Source organism: Cheilinus undulatus, linkage group 21 (assembly GCF_018320785.1).
Source record: "Cheilinus undulatus linkage group 21, ASM1832078v1, whole genome shotgun sequence".
NCBI lineage: Eukaryota > Metazoa > Chordata > Actinopteri > Labriformes > Labridae > Cheilinus > Cheilinus undulatus.
In genome coordinates this window covers 15,576,433-15,597,918 of record NC_054885.1, presented here as the reverse complement: position 1 = coordinate 15,597,918, position 21,486 = coordinate 15,576,433, and the positions used below count along the sequence as shown (strand labels likewise).

The following is a 21,486-nucleotide window of genomic DNA, read 5'->3' as shown; positions in this document are numbered from 1 at the left end:
GGATATTTGAAACTCCTTGAATTGTGAATTTAAACTTTTTGCTGCTCTGTCCTTGCTTTAAGGTTTTGCTCTTGGACACCAGCAGCTTTCTCCTTGCAGGTTCAACAAAAAACAAACATGTTAAACAGAATAAGTCTGGTGCACAGTAAGTGGAATCTCATGTAATGTTTGTTTATTATCAAAGGTTGTTTCTACAACACATTTAAATGCTGTTCCCTCCTCATTAAAATGTGCATTATTTACATCCAAGTGTAAGGTATGTGAGATATACAGCAGAGGCTCTTGTCCTCAAAAAGTTAAAAGCGTCTACTCCAACCTTCAGCTCCTCTCCTGCATCATTCTCTCACCTCCCAGTGTCCTAGTCTATCCACTGTCCTACTCCTCTAATAAAGAAATAAAAAGCCCCAAATAAATAAATGTCAATACTATATGTTAACGTCTTGTGTTTTTAATCTGTATCTTAATCTACCTCAAGGCTCTAGAGATTCTTATTAGGCTGTTTTAAAAGTGTGATATATGGTATCATTAGGAGAAATTACAGAGACTTATGTGAAGACTCATGCCATACAATGACAAAACAGTTTCCCCAAGATAAGACCCATTTTATCTAAAATCCCACGATCACAGGTGAGATTTAGATGTGAAATTTTTATTCCCATTAAATAATGCAAAGCCTGTAACAATTTACCAAAAGAACACCTCTTCTAAAATATCAGGCAAAAAAACCCCTCTTAGGAGTGGTTTTATCCAACAGGTAGCATTATTAGGTAAAGGATAGCTAAATCGATTTACAACCAATGCACTGATACTATTCCGAAATGGCTGATATCAAATAAGTCAGTAAAGAAATTTTAAAAAACAATACAAAAACAAGCGCAAAGCTGTGTCACAATTCTTTCAACCACACTTAACCCACTTGAAAACCTTCAGCAATAAAGTTCAATGACACCTGGAAGAGTAAAGCATTCAGAGCGTTCCCTGTCAAACAAGGTACAGAGCACTCGCTGCCATGGCAACAAGAGTTTTTGGCAGGGAAGAAAACGACTGTGAGCTTTTATCTTCCAACAGCTCCCGTAGATCGCAGGTAGTCGTATAATTTGGGGGGAATGTTGTGACTGCTCTTTCTCTGAAGTTGTCGTGTCAGGATGACTTGGGGGATGCCCATTAAGCAGCTCCCCTGGCAGACATGGAAGTGAACAGGAGCCGTGCTGAATATGCTAGAATTATTTTATGTTGTATGAAAGACGCTCAGTGTGAGACTTCTGCTGGATGGGAAAGCATGAACAGAGATTACAGAGAGACGAGCGCAAGGAGAGATGTTCAAACACTGCTTTTTATACTGATTTTGTTGATGCTTTTGTTAGGCATGTACCGATCTGCAGGGGTGTCAAACTCATTTAGGTCCGGGGGCCCAACCTGATACTGCTGGCAATAAACTCAGACAGAACCCGAGCCCTGGGCCAAGCAAAACTCATTGATGCCTTTGCCCTCAACCAAAGGGGGGGGGGGGGCTGCAGTGTGCTCATTAAATGCATTTGGGGATTAAGGCACCTATTTTGAATTCTTGTTCTTATCTCTTAATGCTTATTCATATTATGGATATAATATGAATTGAGCCTTTTGTTGGCGTTTAGGCTTCAGTGTTGTTAATTGGCAGCAGAAACTGGTTGAATTTTGTAACTGAGGCTGTAGTGTGCGTGCGTAAAACACGCAGGCCGCATTAACACTACACTTTGATGTCAAGTGGGGGGCCACAAAATATCTTCCCACAGGCTGCAATTGGCCCGTGGGCCATGAGTTTGAGACCCATGGTTTAGAGTGTGATTAAAAAATATAAATATTATTGAATAAGGCCAATTATGTACCAGTACTAATAAAACTACTTTTCATGAGAGAAGTATCTCAAACTCTAACTTTTTTCCTCTGTAAAATATCACCAATTTGCTGAAATTTTTCTAACTTGTCTTAATTTGACTCTCCTTTTTCCTTTTCCCTTAGGGATTGTACCTGGTACTTTTTCTGTATCTCCTCTGTGTCAGAGGGGGCTGAGCCAATACTACAATGTGATGTCCAGACACTGACAACCACTGATCAGTCAGCACATAGTCACAAAGAGTGTCAGGAGTGGGAAACAAACTCCACTTGTCACCAGCTTTGTACTGCTGTGCCAATTCAAAAACTGTCCTTTACTTTTAACTAGTAATTCTACTGTTTGTAGCTGTCTCAAGGACAAGACTTGATCATTAATAAGACAAAAAGCCACAGACTGAGAACCAGGGATTTTTAAACTCCTCACAAAATTTTAACAATAATGATGACTGTTTCAAAGTCAAGGCAACAAAAGTTCCCGAGCAAGTCTTAAGCCAAATCCCTACCAAAGATTCACAGCAAGACGTGTTGAAACGACAGGCTGTTGTGCAACATTGTAAAACTGTCCTGTTCAAACTATGTGAATAAAAAAAGATGATGTATTGTTTCTAATGACTCTCATAGTCATTCAATTTAGAGTTATTTATTTTTGAAGTTACTGCACAATAACTCTACTGTATCTCTAAAAAAAAGGTACATTGCTTTGTTCTTTGGTCATCATGACAATGAGTAACAGGTTCATGAGAGTGATTCATAACTAAATCCCTCTCTCATCACCATCATAGCGTGGCAGCACATTTCACATAAAAACACATATATGCTTTGCTAGCTCAGTCTTGTAATGATGAATATACCCACTGAGAAATATTAATTTTCCACTGACAAATTTAGCTTAAATTTCTCATGAATAAGCTCATATAGTGCTGCATGTCCTACTTATGGGATTAGAATGATTTTAGATACAAGAAATGTGGCAGTCTACCTTCTTTTAGACCACAGCACTGCTTTTGACACTATTGACCATGGAATTGTAATCAGTCAACTAAAGAAAAGGGCTTGTCTCTGAGCATGTTCAGCCTGGTTTAGTTCTTATCTTTTTAACAGAGAGTTTTACGTCAGCCTCGGTGATTGTGTGTCACAGTCTCATGATTTTTATTATGGTATTCCACAGGGAAGCATTCTTGGACCTATTTTATTCTCACTGTTATTCTCTTTTTTTAAGTAACACAGATGTAACATTTCAAAAAAAACACAGCATAAATATAAATTTTTTACTTCAAACTAATATTTTTGGGCGTTTATAGCCTTCCTTGCTGTGACTTCACGTGCTGAATCACAGGCACCCTCATCAGACGGCTTGATTCAGGCTGTGATGGCTCAGTTCAGACAGCTTTGATTGTTGCCAGCAGCGTTCTAAAATGGTCTCTGTATGACAATAAAGTTTATCTAGTCTTATCTCAGTCTGGTTGAGAATCTTTGATCTGAGCTGGGCTTAAAGCCTGGTATACACTGTGCAATTTTGTGCTGTCCCAGATGAAAGATGACCGATTGTGGCCAAATCTTTGGTCATGGCTCAAATAGCATTTTACATCTTATTTTGTTAAAGCACATCCTTGCATGAAAGGCGCTATGTAAATAAAACTGTCATTAAAGGGAAAGTAAGAGGGATTAGTACGGTGCAAGTGGAGGCACAAGTGTGGTGCTGTAGTGCTAAAAATAAATAGCTTATTAGCAAATAAGTAGAATAAATTTCAACATGGCATACATTTACAGTAAAAAATTCTAACTCTTTTTTTGTTGCTGAAAAATAATTGCTAAATAAGGTGGTGTAAATGACCCCATCTTCTTATCTATTCAACCAAGCTGCAGTGCAGGCACTCACAACAAGGCCATTCTGACAAGCATCTCCTGTGACTAACATATTTAATAATGAAAAATACCTCATACAACCCTACTTTAACAAATAAAATTCTGAGGGCCCACCGGAAGGCCGGCAGTTTTTTTCTTTCTTCCACTATTCTGTTATTAACAAATTGTAAATATAATATGATGCATGTCTGCATTTGTCAGACAACAAAAAACAATGATAAAAGTGACACAGCTCACCATTAGAAGCTCTCCTGATCATAATATTCCATGAAAACAGTCCTGCTGTATCAGAAAGAGTCCCCACAACCTAAATCCAGTCAAATATTTAGTCCAAATACATGACTATATCTATAAAGATCAACAGACCAGTTTTGTATAATTTCACATTTGCAGTGGTTGTTCTCAATAGTCTACATTATTTGCGGTAAATGTCTTTTTCCAGGCAGTTCTTAGCATTGCTATGTAGAAAAACATCTGCCAACCTTTATCCTTTTCTGAGTCTCCCAGTTTGAAACACCTAGTCTTTTCCTCTTAAAAGCAAGTGTAAAATCCTCTTTTTGTATTCTATTGTTATGATCTTTGAACCTAAACTAGCTAAGGCTTCATGCTTCAGTCCAGTTGGGTTTTCCAGCTGATACCTCTCAGCTACAGTCATCTACAGGCCTCTGTTTCACAATACAAATTCAAATGGGAAAAAACAATGTTGTTTTTTAATGTACTTCTCAATACCAGTAGCAGCTACAGTGAGTTCAACTGAAAAAACTTCAGACTGTTTAAAGACACGTTTGTGCTTGTACTCCAAATGGTTCAAACACTGCGTTCAATTTCATTTGGGTATACCTGGGTAGGAGTTTTTGACTAATTTCAACTGGAATTCAAAGTGCTTAAAAACACCAAATTATCTCTTAGATTCTACAGCTATTATTCAGCCAATTCTAATCAAGTTTTTCCCAAACAGAGAGGGAAATAGTTTTCAGCAATCATAAGCTGTGGTAATACTTATTATTATATTTTAATCATGTGTTATTTTTTACTATTAATACATAATTATGACTAGCCTGATTTCTGTATGACTGTAAGTAATTACATAAGCTACATCAAACCCACATGTCCAGAGCATACACACCTCCTTTATGATTTTAAGGCATTAAGATATGTATGCCCTTTTTCCTATAAGATCTGAAGAGGACAGGCTCATCAGGGCTCTCCGTTGCCCCCTAGTGGTAGAAGATGGAAGTGTTTTTCACCCCTTAGATGACAGGGTGTGTTTTGCGTTTTGACACTTGCTCCCAGAGCGGCTGGAGTGACACGGAGCAGCACACACAAACTGTAAGTGAGCCGTATGCTGCGCCCCCTGAGCACTAACAGGATGGGAGGAAAGCCATCAAATTGTGAACAGCACTGGCACAAATCCTGGACCGAGTGTGAGACCAACACATGGCAAAGCTTTAATGTGCAGAGTTTAGAGAAAGGTTAAGTTCATACAGCTGAGGCACAGATTATAGAGATGTAGTGTGTTAATGTGGAAGTCACATAAAACTGGAGGGTTGACGGATGGCAACACCATGACTGAACAATATGTGAGTGTGAAGAAAGATAAGCTGTAGGAGGGGAAATCAGAATCACTCTTAACTCATATCAAGTTAACATTTATTTTCACCTAGTCTTAAAACAAAGGGAAAATATTTGGCTCCTAAACATCCACTGTCTGCTTGCCAAGCTTGCAGCTTCTTCGCATTTGAAAGCAACTTTGCCACAAATTTCTTAAAGCTCTTGTACTGAAATTAAAATTTGTGTTCATTTCAGCAACTCCTGTGGACAGATAATATCACTAATCTCTTTGCTTTTCTTGTCCTGTACATGGAAGTAGTCTTTTCTGATGACAAATCTCATCCTGCTGACTGTCAGGCCAAACGTTTGCTGTGGACAATGAATAAAAACAACGAAACAAGGCTGATTCTTAATTGTGTAAATCTGAGACCTACCCTGGGCAGCTGTTTTGGCATAAAAAATACTAGTAAAAAAAGACGGTAACAGCATTAATTTCAGTCCATTAAATTACAGACCAAAAGCTCCTCATAAGGGTTTCAAACCAAAGCAAATGACTTGTTATTCAGTATAGCAGAAAAATCTATATAATAAGCCACAGTCTGTATTTAGGCCTCATTAAGAGGGAAAAAGGGATTTAAACTTTCTTCCTGTATGATGATCTTCTGTATGATGATCTTCTGTATGGTTCTAACATCTCGACTCTTGTTTACAGAAACTCACAGATGGCATAATAGGGGCTTCAAAAAAGAAATGGGAGAAAAATGCGACACAATTCTGAGAAAAAAAAGTCTTCAACTGAAGAGCATAGAAGTAAGAATTATTTAGACTATAGAGCAGGGGTGTCCAAACTATGACCCGGGGGCCAAATGCGGCCCATGGTCCAATTTTGATTGGCAACAAATTCTAGAAATAAAGAAAAATATGGCCCAAATTGAACATGAAGCTTGTGCGTGATTGTATTGTACTTAATAGTAGCATATACCGTTAGTTCAGCCGCTGCGATAATTGACCAGCTGCTCTCTAACAAGTCCTCATCATAAGCTGATTTGCTCTAAGCGTGCTATTGGTTAATAGCTCTCATGCTGCCTTATTTAAACTTCTGTTGCATTGCCACGCTCTGTTGCTCTTTCTGCAAGCTACTCTTGCAACCCTCCTCCACCCCAGCTCCTCCTTCTTTCTGCGTCTGACTTAATCAGTATCATTCCGTTGTCTTTGACGCCTGCTCTGCCCTGGGGTTTTGCTGCTTCTCTCTCTGCCTTAGGCTTCCCTTATCGACAAGGGAAGAGCAGGAACGTGTGCTGTTCAAAAATGTAGTCCACAGAACAGCTGTTCCTGGAAAAACAAGTCTCAAAATCATAAATTTAACTCAACTGAAGCTATGCTTAAAATACATGTGTTAAAAAAAAGAGAAGACAGGGCTTGATGGGAGGAAAAGGTTGATAGGAGGGAGGATTCTGTGGTGGTCTTTACCGCCAGTGTCAGAGTCCTGGTAGTTGGGATCCAGGCCTTTGTCTATAAACTTGACCATCTTGTCTACAGCGTTGGTTTGGATATAATCCATAAATTTCTTCAGGCTGGCCTGCACAAAGAGAAAAAGTGCTGCTGTAAAAAGCTCACCCTTCCTTAGAAATGCTGCTCATGCAAACATGGAAAACCACAATACAGAGCACACAATTGCATAGCACAGTGTGCACATATATATGCAAGAAATGCATGCACAGTAAAGTTCATGTTTACAATAGCAGTGTCATGCATGTGTTGCAGTATTTATTCCATATAACTTGCACTGGGCTGGAAAATTCACAAATCATGCAGCTGTGATTCCACCTCAGGGTTTCATACCTTAGTGTGCAGTTTGGCCAGCTGCTTCTCATCCAGATTGGTCTGTTTGTACACCCTGGTCTTGTATCGAAACTAAAAACCCAAAGAAAAAAACGAAAACCAAGAGTTAATCCTAACACAGAGGGCGTCTGTCCTTAATTCTCTTAGCTTCTGGCCTAGATCCACAAAACAGGGCCTCCAGATTTATTGTAAAGAGAAGCTTTATCTGGTTTCCTTTACAAAATCTCCTCCCCTGCTTCGCTGAAGACAAGAATAGTGAAAGAAATGGTCTGGGCGTTACAGCAGTTTAAAGGCGGTTTAGAGCCTCCGCTGGGTCATAATGTAGCATGAAAAGAGGGAAAGTGAACTGGCTGGCTGAGGGATTAGTAGATGTTGGACTGCAAGAAAAGTGTTCAGTCCTCTGACAGAGGTGTATGACACTTCCTCTAATAGAGCCAATATTTTTAACATGGTCTTTGTTAATGATGCTTTGAGATTGTTTCATTTTGTGCTGATTTTGGTCCCCACGGTCAAATCAGAGTTCCTAATTTCTTCTAAACCCTGCCTGTGCATGCTTTTGTAGTATTATCTACAGAAGCATTTTTTCATGCTTCCTTTAATTAACTAAATTCACCTTGTACGTTGTATGAATTTCGTACAAAATTCAGTGAGTTTTTAGGCATGTTAAAGGTCTCAAATTAGCAATTAATTTGGCCATATAATAATACCAGGTTTTTGCATTTCAACAGGGTCCTCACTCCAAGGTTGGTGTTTGCACCCTAAAAGTCATCAGTGTAATGGAAAAAAGTTTGAATGTAGCTGTAGCTAGCTACTTTTGCTGTGTTTACACATAGCTTAGCCTGCTACGTTTTAGAGGGGAAGCCATGATGTAGTGAAGCTTTTATTTTGAAGAGTAACTAATAACTCAGCTCAGTGTTTTTATTTACTTTATCTGCATTTCAAATTTTGTTTTTTTGTTAAAAAATTTTTTATTTTAGTGCATTACTATTTGTTTTTAATGTATCAGGCAATACAAAAACATCTGAACCAAGTTATAACAAAAACTTTTATGCAAATTTCTCTGGAAATATTTAACATTTTTTGGAGAGAAAACTGACACTAATTGAACCAGGGCAAGACAGGAATAATACCTCTAAATAGGGTACCCCTTTCTCAAAGGATTGTGGGTACTCTCTGAGCAGCCTCTCCTCCTCCAGGAACTTGGCGTCGTGGCCATCAGTGGCGGGCTGAAACAAACCATAGTTCAGGACGTCCCTCAGAGATTCGGTGAGGGAGCACAGGACCTGCTGTTTTGCCTTCCAAACGGTGGCATCCGGATTAAACCGCAAACATTTCTGCAGGACAGACAGGAGGGGGCACATTCAGCTCTAGTTCATACCAATAAAGTAACATCATCTTTGCATTCCATGGACAAACTTTTTACTTTGTAGAGAACTGATAAGAAGTCACATGGATCAGAAACACATAAAAGAAATAACTTGACAACAGGTAGATAAATATCCAAGGCTAAAAAAAAAAGTGAAATTAGTTGATCTCCAGGCCCTCAGGTGGAATTAATGCATTGAAACAGGCATGATTTTGTACTGGAAATCACTGCATGGTCTCAGGAACTCATCTCAGGCAAAGAAGAAGCCATATGTGAACACTATCTAAAAACACCGCTGTCTTCTCTGAGCCAAAGCTCATTTAAATGGACTGAGACAAAATGGAAAACTGGTCTGTAGTCAGATAAATCAAAATTTGAATTGTGAACATGGCCCTGTCCCTACATTTTTAAATGTGTTGCTGCCATGAAATTCAAAATATGTTTATATTTTTCATGAAAGAGTAAAATGTCTGAGTTTCAACATCCAATAAGTTGTCTGTAAGGCTTCATGAGATTTGCAGATCATTTTTATTCTGCTGTTATTTACATTTAACACAGCGCCCCAACCTTTTTGAACTTGGGTTGTACAATTTCCAGGTCTAGAGCTGCAGCTGATGCTTTTTCATTAGTTTCATGTTTTCTTGGTGATGTAACCTAGCAACAGTAAACGCTGATGGGGTTGTGGGTGCTAAAATCTGATAGCAGCTATGAACAAAGTCCCTTATTTTGCAGTTAACTTCACAAATGTCATACACACCAGCATGAGGAGTCAGCAGGTGATGATGCTGACAGCCAAACTGTCAGAGAAAAATTAGTTCAGAGCACCAAACTATCTAAACATTGTTACTGGCACCACTGATTTTATAACTGTATCAGATATGTCAGACTGACAATGTAGGGCTGTATCAATAATTTGTGCCACTTGTATTATCCATCCATTTTTCTTTTGCTTATCTGGGGCCAGGTCCCAATGGCATACAGGCTGTTTTCTGCAGAACCAATTCTCCTTTTTCAAATGGTATAACAGACAATGAATCACATGAGGGACTGTAACTTTAAGTGTTTTAAACTGATGTACTTCTAATCTTCCAACACTGTAATCATTTTCCTGACCCATGAATTATCGCCAGACCACTGAAGTTTATCATTCGAGCCTTGTAGAGGTCACTACTGTCCTTTCCTCAGTTCTCACGATAAACCATATTACATAGTGACTGTTCCCCTTCTTCACCAGCAGGGGGAGACAGTGTCAGAGTAAAGTGGGTGATTCCCAGTGGCCTCAGCTAGCAGACAGGACATGAATGACAGTTGTGTGTGCTGTGAGATCGTGTGTGGCTGAATGCATACCAGCTCTGAGGCTCAGTCAGCAAAGTGGAACGTAAGTCGACGCACAGATGGCTGACAGAAGGTTTTTTGGCTCTGCCCTCTCTCCCTCCCCCCTCTCTCCCTCCCTGTTGGCCAAGAGTGGAGTTGGGTTATTCTCTGACCTTGAGGCTGCAGGAGGAGGATGATTGGCCTCACAGAGGACAGCCAGCTGCAAGGATCTCTGCTTTTTACAGCAATACTGCCGTTTCTAAGTGAACAATGCCTCAGTCACTCATCTTCTACCTTTCACATGCACACCTCTCTCTCTTTCCTCTGTTTGCATGCTCGCTCCACAAAGCACAGATAAAAAAACCTTTCCACGGAGGTTTCGTGCAGAGGAGTAACATAGCATTTTCTCTCCCTCTATTTTATCCAGTGTGCTCGCCGTTTGCGCACAGCCGATCCGGTCGCCACAGCAACCGGTTCATTAGCAGAGCAAGCTGCTTGTTGCCATAGAGACATCCCTGTGTTCCCTAGGAGATGTGGGGTACTGGGAGTGTGTGTGTGCATGTGCGCGTGTGTTTGTGTGTGCTAGAGCAGCGTGGCGAAAGAGAGCAAAGTGAAGGGAGGGGAACATCGAAGACTTTGAGAATGAGAGCAGGGGAGGGAGAAAAGGTGTGTCTGCTGGTGCTAGATTAGCTTTCGCACATTTAAGCTTACATTCTACACTAATAGTCTGCAGGCAAACACACCCTGAATGAATCATAATCACAGCAGCAAAATTGAAGGTTAAAGTACGAAGAAAATCCCCACACTTAACTTCAACTAAAGCAATTATCAAATAATAGAGGTCTACATTTGTTAAGAAAATATCCATTTTACCTACTGAGCTTCACAGAGCTTTTGCATATTGATCTGTTTACCTCCTAGAATCTAATTGATCCTCCAGTTTCCAACCAGTCAGCCAATTAGGCTCATCACGGATTCATCCTCCCTATCAGGCCTTCAAATTACAACTCTGCTTTTTTTCAACCACTTATAATGCAGCATGCATGCTTCACTACTGCTAAAATGCAGTGATCACTAGAGTTATGGTTGCATTGGAATCACAGTCAGCCTTGCAACTTGAAAAGACTAAAATGTTGCTTTTTCAGAGACTGGAGTGGAGAGTTTGTGGCACCCTCTGGGAGCCATAATTATTTTCCCAACACTAATCGATCTTACCTGTTCGAAAAAGTCAGTGTGAGACTCTTTTTGATATGCACTTTAAAACTGCACAGTAAAAGGCTGTGAAAAGATTGAGTTGTATTAACTCCAAAATCCAAAACAGGGGCACAGATTACCTTGTGGTATAGGGTACGCCACATTTTAACAGGCGGCCTTGGTAAAGTCTGGCCTGTTGCTATTTTCCAACATGCCTCTCCCCCTCTCTCTCATCCCTGTTTCCACTGTCCTTCTCTAGAACTTCACCCTTAACACAGAAGCTTCAATCCCATCTCCCCCATCAGCTGCGTACTAATGTACAGCTGATGGAGGAGATAGGAGCGTCTATGGGCTGAAGTTTCCATATTAAAACTTTAAGAAAAAAGATCAAGCCTGCCAAGAAGCAGATACAGTTTATTTAAAAGGAAAATAGTAATATAATTCGGAAAAGGCTCCAGCTGTGCTCATGAGCAGTGTTGTGCTTTCTGAGAAAATCCATGAGAAATTAAAGGCTGTAGGAGCTGAATTTGTCACTGGAAAATTAATTATTCTCAACAGATATCTACGTTATAACAAGACTGATCTTGCAAAGCATTTTTCTGTATATGAGCTGTGAAATTTTTCTACCGTGCTACGATGGTGATAACAATGATTATCATGATCAATAAAAAAGGTAGATGTAATCATTTCCGAAATTAATAGCATGACCTTATCTAAAGAAACTGGCATCGATAGCCCTCCAAATGAGAATAATGTTTCCTCTTATCTAAATCCAGCTGTCTGTGACAAGCTGAATCAGAGGTAACTACACCAGACAGCTCAGGTCGAGCTGCCATGGCTCGGTTCAGAATGTTGTAACACTTGACAGCCGTAATGCGCATGTGTGTTTTCAGAAAGTGCTGTTTTCCCTGTTTACATGGAGATGAAGAAGAGGGCATTTTGAAATATGCTCATTCTGAAGCCTGTTTCCAAATTCCAAAAAACGTTACAAACAAAAGTTCAGCATTTTCACCTGAAAACACTATCATGTAAACAGGGCCTCAACCACGGAAAAAGGAACATACTATGGATTGAAAAGGTGCCGATGACTTCTGACTCGTTCACTGAGCACTCTGTGAGATTTTAAAGTGAAATGACAATTCAAGGAGCAGTGGTAGACCTACTGTACATCACTGTGGCTGCAAGGAGACATTGTGTGTTGAAAGGGACAATAAAGCATGCAATTAATCATGATTAAAAATTATTAGCTGACCTTAATTAATCGAGATTAACTTGATTAATCTTAACAGCCTTATCATTTTTTATATTGCCAAGAGGGACAAAGGCTGGCAGAGCTAGCTGCTAATGTTAGCCATGGTCTACATAGTATATCAGGCTCATACCCCTAACACAATGACCCTGAGATGAATTTGAATGTTTTCTAAGTTTTCTCTTCCCTTTAGATTAGTAGGTTAAACACAACTTAAATGGGCATTTAGCCAAATGGGGAAAAAGACACTTGGGAGCATCCTTAGTAGTCACTCTAGTAAACCTACCTTGGTTGGTATGAATGTTTAAAATTAGGGTATCTGAAAGGAATCAGTGAAAACTGCAGTGGACAAGTTATATATCTTGATGCTCTTCTAACTCTGTACAGGACTCTATTTGAGCCACACTTAAACTATTGTAATGTGATATGGTGTAATACATATCCTAGTTATGTTAATACATTACATATCTTACAAAAGAAAGTTGTACGAGCAATATCACAGTCTAACTTCAACGCTCTCTCTGACCCTCTTTTCTATAACCTCAAACTTTTGAAGCTTACTGAATGCAATATTTTTTAAAATGCTTGTACAATGTTTAATGTAGTATATAGACTCAATGATAGACTATGTGATCTTATTCCAATTTACGCTCCCTCTCATGCACATAATACAAGGAACAAACAACTCCTAATGGGCAAGAAGCGTAAGCTGAAGAGTACAAGTTTTAGTGTGACATGTAGAAGTCCAGAAATCTGGAATAAGCTTAAAACCGTTACAAAAATGCCATCATCTTTATCTGTCTTCAAAAAGAGCCTAAAACAACAGCTGCTACTGAAATATGATCATTCCTAAACCTCAAAGAGTTTCTGATCTTTTTTTTTACAGCTTCCCATATGAAAATATACTTAAATTGATTGATTTATACTGCTATTTTCAAAGTGTCATTGTCTATATGTATTGTATCAGTGTCATATTTAGGATCTTAAGAGTTAATTTTAGGGTATTTTAGAGTTCTGAGTTAGTGCTAGGAATTGTGTTTGAATCTGTAATTGTGTATAGTATGTATTTTGAATGTTATCTGTAAATGTGTAACTATGTTTGGGCCCTATTTAAAAGCTCTACATTGCTTCTCAGGAGTCCCTTTTCACAAATGACCTTAAATGAATTATCATGATGGATTGTATTGTGTTTCAATGATTTGTGAATGAACTGATTGACTGATTGATATATAGCTTTATGGAAAGTACTTGATTGTAACAATTTTGATTTAGGCATAATTTTCAAGCATGGGAGAGTTTCCACAACCTAGTTGAACTGAAAAAAAAAATACTTAAAATGTTTAAGGTAATCAGGCTCCTCTGATATTTTGAGTTCTAAATATTTATCTTTAGCTCACTCTGGGAGATTTTACTTGAATCTATGAAAATTATTTTCCTCCCAAACAAACAACAAAAAGGATAACAGGGAAAGTAACTGCCACTTACTGTACTTTTGGTGTAAGAAAAAGCACTTGCATCTTTTACTTCATTTACTGCAACTCTGCAAAAAAACATATTAAAAGATGCAGGCTTTTGTTGTGTTATAGGATTGTCGAAACGCCTACTGGGGGTTTGAAACTTTTGATGAAGGAAGGATTTGATTACAAATCCTCTATGTAAAGACATGACAAAATAAAAACAGGAAATGTTTTGTTAAACTGTGATTACAAGCTCAACAAATATTCTTTGGCAGAATTATATACAAAACCTTGATCTCAACATGATTTTATATCTACATCTATTGTAGAGTATGAATTAAAGTACTCCCTTTGGAGATGTGCAAGTGTTTTTTGGCACCCCCAGAGCTCAGTCGTTGCTCTGAGCATGAGTACAGTTTGGTTTCCTAAAGCTCTTTTCACTCTGCAGGGTTCTGCTGCACCATCTGATCCCTTGTAATGGAAAACAAGAACCACAACAGTTTATCTACCTCTTTGTATTTAAAAGTTTTTGTCTCCATTGCATGTTTTACCTTCATAATTTTTCTTTACTGACAGAATAATTGTCATGAGTTTATGATGCTCCTGTTCACAAAGCAAGGAAGCTTGCTTACTCCAGTCAGCAGATGCAGCTTTCTCACAAACAGGACCTGCTCTTAAAATCAGCATGAGGTGGTGATAGAAGATAATTGATTATCTACTACTTCTACTAAGATTTCATTTCAGAGGGAAAATATTCCTTCATTGTTAATCATCTTTTATGGAGTGTTCTCTTCAAAATGAAAGACAAACAAAACAGTAGTGGCAGCCAGACACAAAATATTAACAAGCACTTCAATGTAGTAAACAAAAACAAGTAGAGGATCACTTGACCCACTATATTTATAACAGCATATAACACTAGAGTTGCTAAAATGACACAACAATGCTTTAGCTTATTACGATAAAGAGGTATTAGGTTAGGAATGTTTCTTCTTTAGCGCTCTTTGTGTGGGATGACAGTAGGGCTGGGTAATTAATCGCAAATTAGATTAAATCGCAATATGGTCTGGTGCAATTTTCAAATCGCAGAAGGTGCAATATTTCTTTATCCTGAAATTTGTATCAAAATACCAGTTTAAAACTTTTTTGCAGCAGAGATGTTATGCATTACATATCATGCAATCATTCTAGTAAAATATTTTTGAAATAGTGTACAAAAAAATCTTTCTTTCTTCTTTTTTATATGTTTTTCTCATTTAATATTAGAATTATATTAAAATTATCGTTCCTTTTAATACAACAGTTCAGATCCAATTTGCGAAATGAGTCAAAATCATCTCAAATACATATTTTTTCCAAATTGTTCAGCCCTAGTTTAATCTAATATTGTGTTGGTTATAATATAGAATGACTTATTGCTTGTTTTTGTTGGAAAACACATGAGATGAGGAACTTAAGATATAAGCGCAATCGCAATATTGGGTAAAAAAATTACAATTAGATTATTTTCAAAGTTGTTCAGCCCTAGATGACAGCACCACAAATGTAGAACTGCTTGACGTTATCCAGATGGTTTGGTTCGTTTGACCCAGTGCAATGTGAAAGCGAACCAAACTACAGAAACAAGCAACAATGCTGCAATTTGAGCCCCCGAATCAAGACCCCCAGACTATCAGGTGAGAAATCGACCCAACTGACCAGACCAAATCGTTTATTGATCCAGGCAGCAACTAAGTCAGAACAACCATATATTTTCCTATGTCTTACTGTAACGGATATTACTGTCTAAGAGTATATGAAAAGCAAAATTAGGAAGATAAAACACAATATACCCATTAATGCAAAAAGTGACTGATTTAAGGTTAGATTTGCCAGGATATAACACACACCAGGACAGCCGGCTGTAGACACTGACTGTCCTACATGTTGTTTTTTTTCTTCTGAAATCATATTTGATCCTGCCAGTTTCTGTGAGATCTCAGCTGAGGGGGAATCTCCTCTGTGTTCGTTACAGTGGTAATGACCTGTGTGTGGTCTCATGGTCTGACTGAACAGTGCATTCAGGGGATTAATGTTACAAATCCATTGAAAATGTCCAACACTATGGTCTAACACAGATTTAAAAACTTTACAGTGTCAGGCTAACCTTAACCTTTACTTTTACTAGTTTTGGTCATTTCAGTATCCTTACTTTTCACTAGATTTTGAGTATGAAACCTTTAGTTGTAATGGAGTACTTTTGAGTGGTGTTGCTTCTTTTCATTAAAAACCTAAATCCCTCTTTTTTCCCTGTATATGGAAAAAATCACTGCCCACACCCAATCGTAACCAGGATACTTGTCCCATATAAATACACTGGCTGTCACAGCTTGTAACTTTTATATGGTTTTCAGTTCTACACTGAAATCTTTGCACAGCTTCTATCTCTCTTGTGGTTTTTATCATTATGCAGACCAAAAAATTCTGTCTTGCCTCCTAAAGCTGTGATCACACTTTCCCACTCACAAACGCCCACTCACCCTGTCCGTGCAGCTCTTCATCATACCCTGCCTATCGCTATATCTTATTCTTATTCTCCTTCCTCCTCCTCTCTCTCTCTCTCTCTTTCAGTTATCTTTGCAGAAATAAGAGTCTCTCTCTCTTATGTCTCTATCTGTGTCCCTCTGGCCTTTTTCTGCAGGCCAGGAGCACAGGGACTTGAAGCCTTTAATTAGCTCTATAGGGAAATAACCCCCCACCAAACACACACACTTCACACACTCACACACAATTACACATGCCAGCCGTGTCGCCATTTAAGTCAACTTCCTCTCTGTTTCTGGCTGCCTCCTTTCTCTCTCAACCACCCCTTTCCTTTTTCAGAAGACGACCAAATTAATTTCTTTTCAGCATTCCTGTCATCCTTTCTGCACCCACTTCTCTCCTTCTCTATTGTGTCTTTCTTTCTCTCACTCACCCATGCTCTGTTCCCTCCTGTGCTTCCCTCTCTATTATCTCAATCCTTACGTTCACCTCTGGGCTCATCCTTTCATTAACATACAAAATCTCTGCAATGCTGAGGACACTGTGTCATGCAGTCTGAAAAGTTCACGTTTCTTAACGAGGAGTTGAGATACGAGAGTGTGTCTCTTTGTGTGTGAGTTTGTATTTTACTGTGTGGAAGTGTTTGTCAGGCCAAATCGTGCCTCCGGGGGCTGCAGCATATAAACTTCTGAGTTTGTAAGACTTCAGCTCAAGTCAGACAGCGGAGAGAAAAACTCATTTGTTTCACGCTGTTAATGCATTTTGCAGGCAAATTCCAATGTGACTGCAAACTAAACGGCCTCCTTTGACCCCCTGCTGGGAAAGGATCATATCAGTAACTTGTGTCACACAGATCTGGCTGTTGCTGTACACACAAGTGAGGTAATAGACTGGATTTTTAACAGCCACCAGCGGAAGAGGAATGATCAGTGTAGAGGAGACTGATCAAACACAGAAGACTCAGTCAGAGATCCATCTCAAGCTGTGAAATTGACATTATAATCATTAGCAATTGTATACAAGCTGTGACATTCAAATCTTACTACTATAATTGGCGGCATGTCTGTCTGTCTGTCTGAGTCAATTTGCATGCCACAGTATTGCTTCAATTGTGACCAGAAGACTTCTTGGGTGTCAAAAACTGGTGCCATAACAAAATCATAAATACGTACAGATTTCTATAAAATCCGAAATTGCTGCACCTCTTGCATCAGTTTGCCCCATCCCTCCACCCCATCCTCCATTATACCCCTTTCCCTGTATAACATACAGTGCTTAACAAATTTATTAGACCACACAAAGTAAGGTTTATGCCACAGCTGCCCTATATTAACAGCATTGGTAGTTACCAAAATCATTTTTTATGTTTCTGCAAATACAACAATATGTAGAAGCTCTTTAACCCAAATGATATTTTTAATGCTAAAATATATTTATTATTATTGTTATCCATGAATTTTCAAATGTATTGATTTACAAAAAAAACTGAAAAAATAGTAAAGCACATTATTATTTCTTGATTAATATGTCAAATTATAGTTATTTACTTTCATTACTGAACAGAAAAATGAGTTTTAGTGGTTGAATGTTATACTGTTGATTATTTCAGACTTCTCAGAGAAGCACAGTGAGCCGGCTCAAATTTGGGTATTAAAAGGTGAATACAGTTTGAAATTCCTCATTCCTGTTCAAAATGGTAAAACGTGGAGAGCTCACTAAAAATGAAAGAAAGCATGAAAGCACTTCATGATGCTGGATGGTCTCTGAGACAAATATGAAAGGTGGTCTAATAAATTTGTTAAGCGCTGCATACGCTCATTTGGCCACAATGCTGAGGAGGAGATGGCCTTTGCTCTCAAACACACAAAAGATGGAAACTACAGTGGGCACTAGTCTGTTTTTTCGCTATAATTGAGAGAGAAAGTGATAGAGCTGGTAAACAAGCGGACTTTGTGGAAACACGGACACAAGGAAATGTATTTGACACACCTGGATGTGATCTCTGACTCAAGTAAGCTCTCTTTAAATCCCTTCTCCACTCTTATAAAAAAAGCCACAAGTGGAAAAATTTTAGCTAACTTCTGCATGTTGGGACTCATTTCTGCACCACTCTACAAAGTGCAGACACTAAAAGTCAAAACAGCTTAGCTTTAATGCTCCCCTTAATATGTTCTAGGCCAAACACCACAAATACGCACTGGTGTGCAGAAATGCTGAGCCATTATGCAGGTATTTGGGGGGGGGGGCACCCCTTTCCATGCAAATTGGCCTTATTGCATTAAGTTCTAATGACGAGGACAGTAACAGCAACAGTAACAGCAGTGTTTATGAAGCACAAACTTTTCAGAGATCAGGAAACAATTCTACCTCTGTATGACTGTGAAATAAATGATGATAAATGATGTGTAAATAAGGTCAGTAAATATTACTTTGACATTGCTTTTACTAGCCAAGAGTAAAATCAGTCTTTGGCTCCGTACTCACCAATTATGGTGAGCCTATGCGATTTGTAGCCTCTGTTCTTAGCTGACAGGAGTGACACTCATTACGATCTTCTGCTGCTGAAAAGCCCATCTGCTTCAAGGTTGGAAGTGTTGTGCATTTAGAGATGGTATTCTGCATAACTTGGCTGTAACAAGTGGTTATTTTAGGTACTGTTACCTTTCTACCATCAAAAACCCATCTGCCACAACTGCCACTCACTGGATATTTTCCCTGTTTCAGACCGTTCTGTTTAAACCCTAAAGATAGTTGTGAGTGAAAATCCCAGTACATCAACAGTTTCTGAAATACTCACACCAGCCCGTCTGGCATCAACAACCATGCCACGTTCAAAGTCACTTAAATCCCCTTCCCCATTCTGATGTTTGGTTTGAACTTCAGCAAGTCATCTTGACCACATCTACTTAAATGCATTGAGTTGCTGCTACATGATTGGCTGATTAGCTATCTGTGTTAACAAGCATTTGAACAGGTGTACTAAAATTGCCAGTGAGTGTATATAGAGCATCCCTGGGCAAGTTTTTGTCTTCCCCCAAATGGTGGCAGGGCAAACAGCTGGACAGGACAGAACTCACATAAAAAAATAAAAAATAAAAAGAGCAAGATAAATAAAATACACATGTATGAAACATGTTGGGCTTCTGAGCGATACAAAAAAGGAGGTGCCGTCCCTTCAGTGTGAACTCAGCTTAGAGCAACAAACCAACTCTTTTTTTTTGTCATTACTCAACAATGTATTTAGTAGGGATATACTAGAGATCTACTATTTCAGTGTTTAAAATGTTTCAGATTACAGCTTCCAAGTGTAAGAATAAAACGCCTGTAATTCAGGAGACAGTACTCCTGGGAGTTTGTACCGTTTTAAATTACATAACTTCTCATTATTATAACTCACACATTTGCATGTAAGCAGTGTTTTATTATTGAAGCCAATAAAGCCGGGTTTTATTTGAACTGATTTACATACCCTGGGCTTCTTCATTCCTAAAGAGGAATAGATAAATAGAAAACTTAATGAGAGTGTGTGCTCCTGGAGTAGATTCCACAAAACAGTGCTCAGTTTTTTAATATTCAAATAAAAACATGTCATCATACTAATACAGTCATTCAAATGCTAATGATACAAGAGCTATATTTCAGTCACACTCCCTTTTGACCTTAAAGTCACTAAAGTGCTTCTCATTTGGCTCTTTGATTGTTGTGTAAATGTTCTGTAACACAGTTCTGGTCAGACAAAGTGCCTTGACCTTCAGGAGATTAATGAGACATGACATCAACTTTCACTGAGCTAAAGGACTGTCTACATGTCACCCTGGTCTGGACTGACTAGCCACCAAAGCTAAGATTTGTTCTGCATGTAACTGTGTCCCCAAATCCCCTCCAGACAAATTTAGTAGCCTGATAGTGCTCACACATCTCTCTCTCTTTTAGTCACTGTCAACAAAACCAACAGTGCCATCTTGATTGACAGTGACTAGAGAGAAATCTCTCCAGTTGGCTTGTGCAGCTCTGTTTAAACAGTTTAAATGCAGAGGAGGTATATTCTACCTCTGAGTTCTTTATGGAAATGTTTCAGGCAAGAGAAACAAGCACTGACCTCTTGTTCAAGGGCACGCCAAACACTATTCTGCAAACCATCTAAACAAAAGTAATGATCACAGTAAAGTGTCCATCTGCTAAATATGTGCATAAACATGGCATAACAAAGAAAAACAGACTGCAGCTAACCTTTTTTGTTCTAAATGCCAGAGAAGCATTTAGAAAGGGTAATATAGCCATTTCCAGCTTATTTCTATCCGCCACATCGAGATTTATGGTGTGAAAACAGCAAACAAAAATATGCAGATCTTCCAGATGTTCTCGATGTCTCAGGTGCACAGCTGCAAGATTTGTTCCAGCAATGAGCATTTGCTTTTGATGTTGATAGCTATTTACACTTGGATTTCCAGCCAGTAGTCTCCATTTCTACTCTACTGCAAACATGCTAAAATGCTAAACAACAGAAAAGGAAAATGGCATCCCACAACATGGCTGCAGAGGATGTTATAGAGCAGAATACATTTAACAGTGCTTTAGTAAACTGACATTTAGCTGTATCTAGTATCCAGCTGATTCAGTGTATCTGGGTTTATGTAGGCATTAAGGCTTAACAAGCAGGAGACCCATACTCACGTCTGTGGTACTCTGACAATGACAACAGATCTGCTTTATGCTGTGTAACAAAAGCAAATTTATATTTATACTTCCCATCTTCCTGCAACACATCAGAAATCATTGATCTGACCTATATTCAACAAAGAAGCAGAGGCAGGCCTAATAAAGCTTGACTATACATTTTTACAAATCTAAAATAGAATTTTATTTTGGTAAATCTGAGAGTCGTTTACTACTATTACCACAGATATCTGTTTTATTGCTTCTTATGTAAGAATATACTGTATGAACATATGTGTACATACATTATACGGAAAAAAGCATAAGCCACACCTGTTAATTCTTTAATCCAGGTGTTTCAATAAGACCTGCTGTCAGAGGTGTATATCATCAAACACCCAGCCATGCAGTCTCCATTTGCAAACATTTGATACTAAATGGGTTGTTCTGAAGAGCTCAGAGACTTCAAACATGGTGCTGCAATGGATGCTACCTTTGCAATAAGAAGGCAAGGACCTGTGGGCTATTCCACAGTCCATTTTAAGTGATTTTATTAGAAAGCAGAAGCATTTAGGAAACAGCAGCAACTCAGCCAC

The 21,486-nt window shown here is 38.7% G+C and overlaps 1 protein-coding gene across 7 annotated transcripts in view; it reads right to left on the bottom strand.

Moving 5' to 3' along the window:
• The window catches only part of shank1 (SH3 and multiple ankyrin repeat domains 1), a 158,143-nt gene that overhangs the window by 66,039 nt on the left and 70,618 nt on the right, over positions 1-21,486 (bottom strand). For all 7 annotated transcript variants that reach the window (XR_005991378.1, XM_041778105.1, XM_041778104.1 and 4 more), the window contains 3 exons: positions 8,262-8,465; positions 7,132-7,203; positions 6,760-6,868 (listed from right to left, as the gene is read on the bottom strand). Coding sequence is in view for 6 of the 7 variants with exons in the window: in XM_041778105.1 (XP_041634039.1) it covers positions 6,760-6,868; positions 7,132-7,203; positions 8,262-8,465 (385 nt within the window). In the remaining variant the exon portion in view is untranslated. The remainder of the gene's footprint in view (positions 1-6,759; positions 6,869-7,131; positions 7,204-8,261; positions 8,466-21,486) is intronic.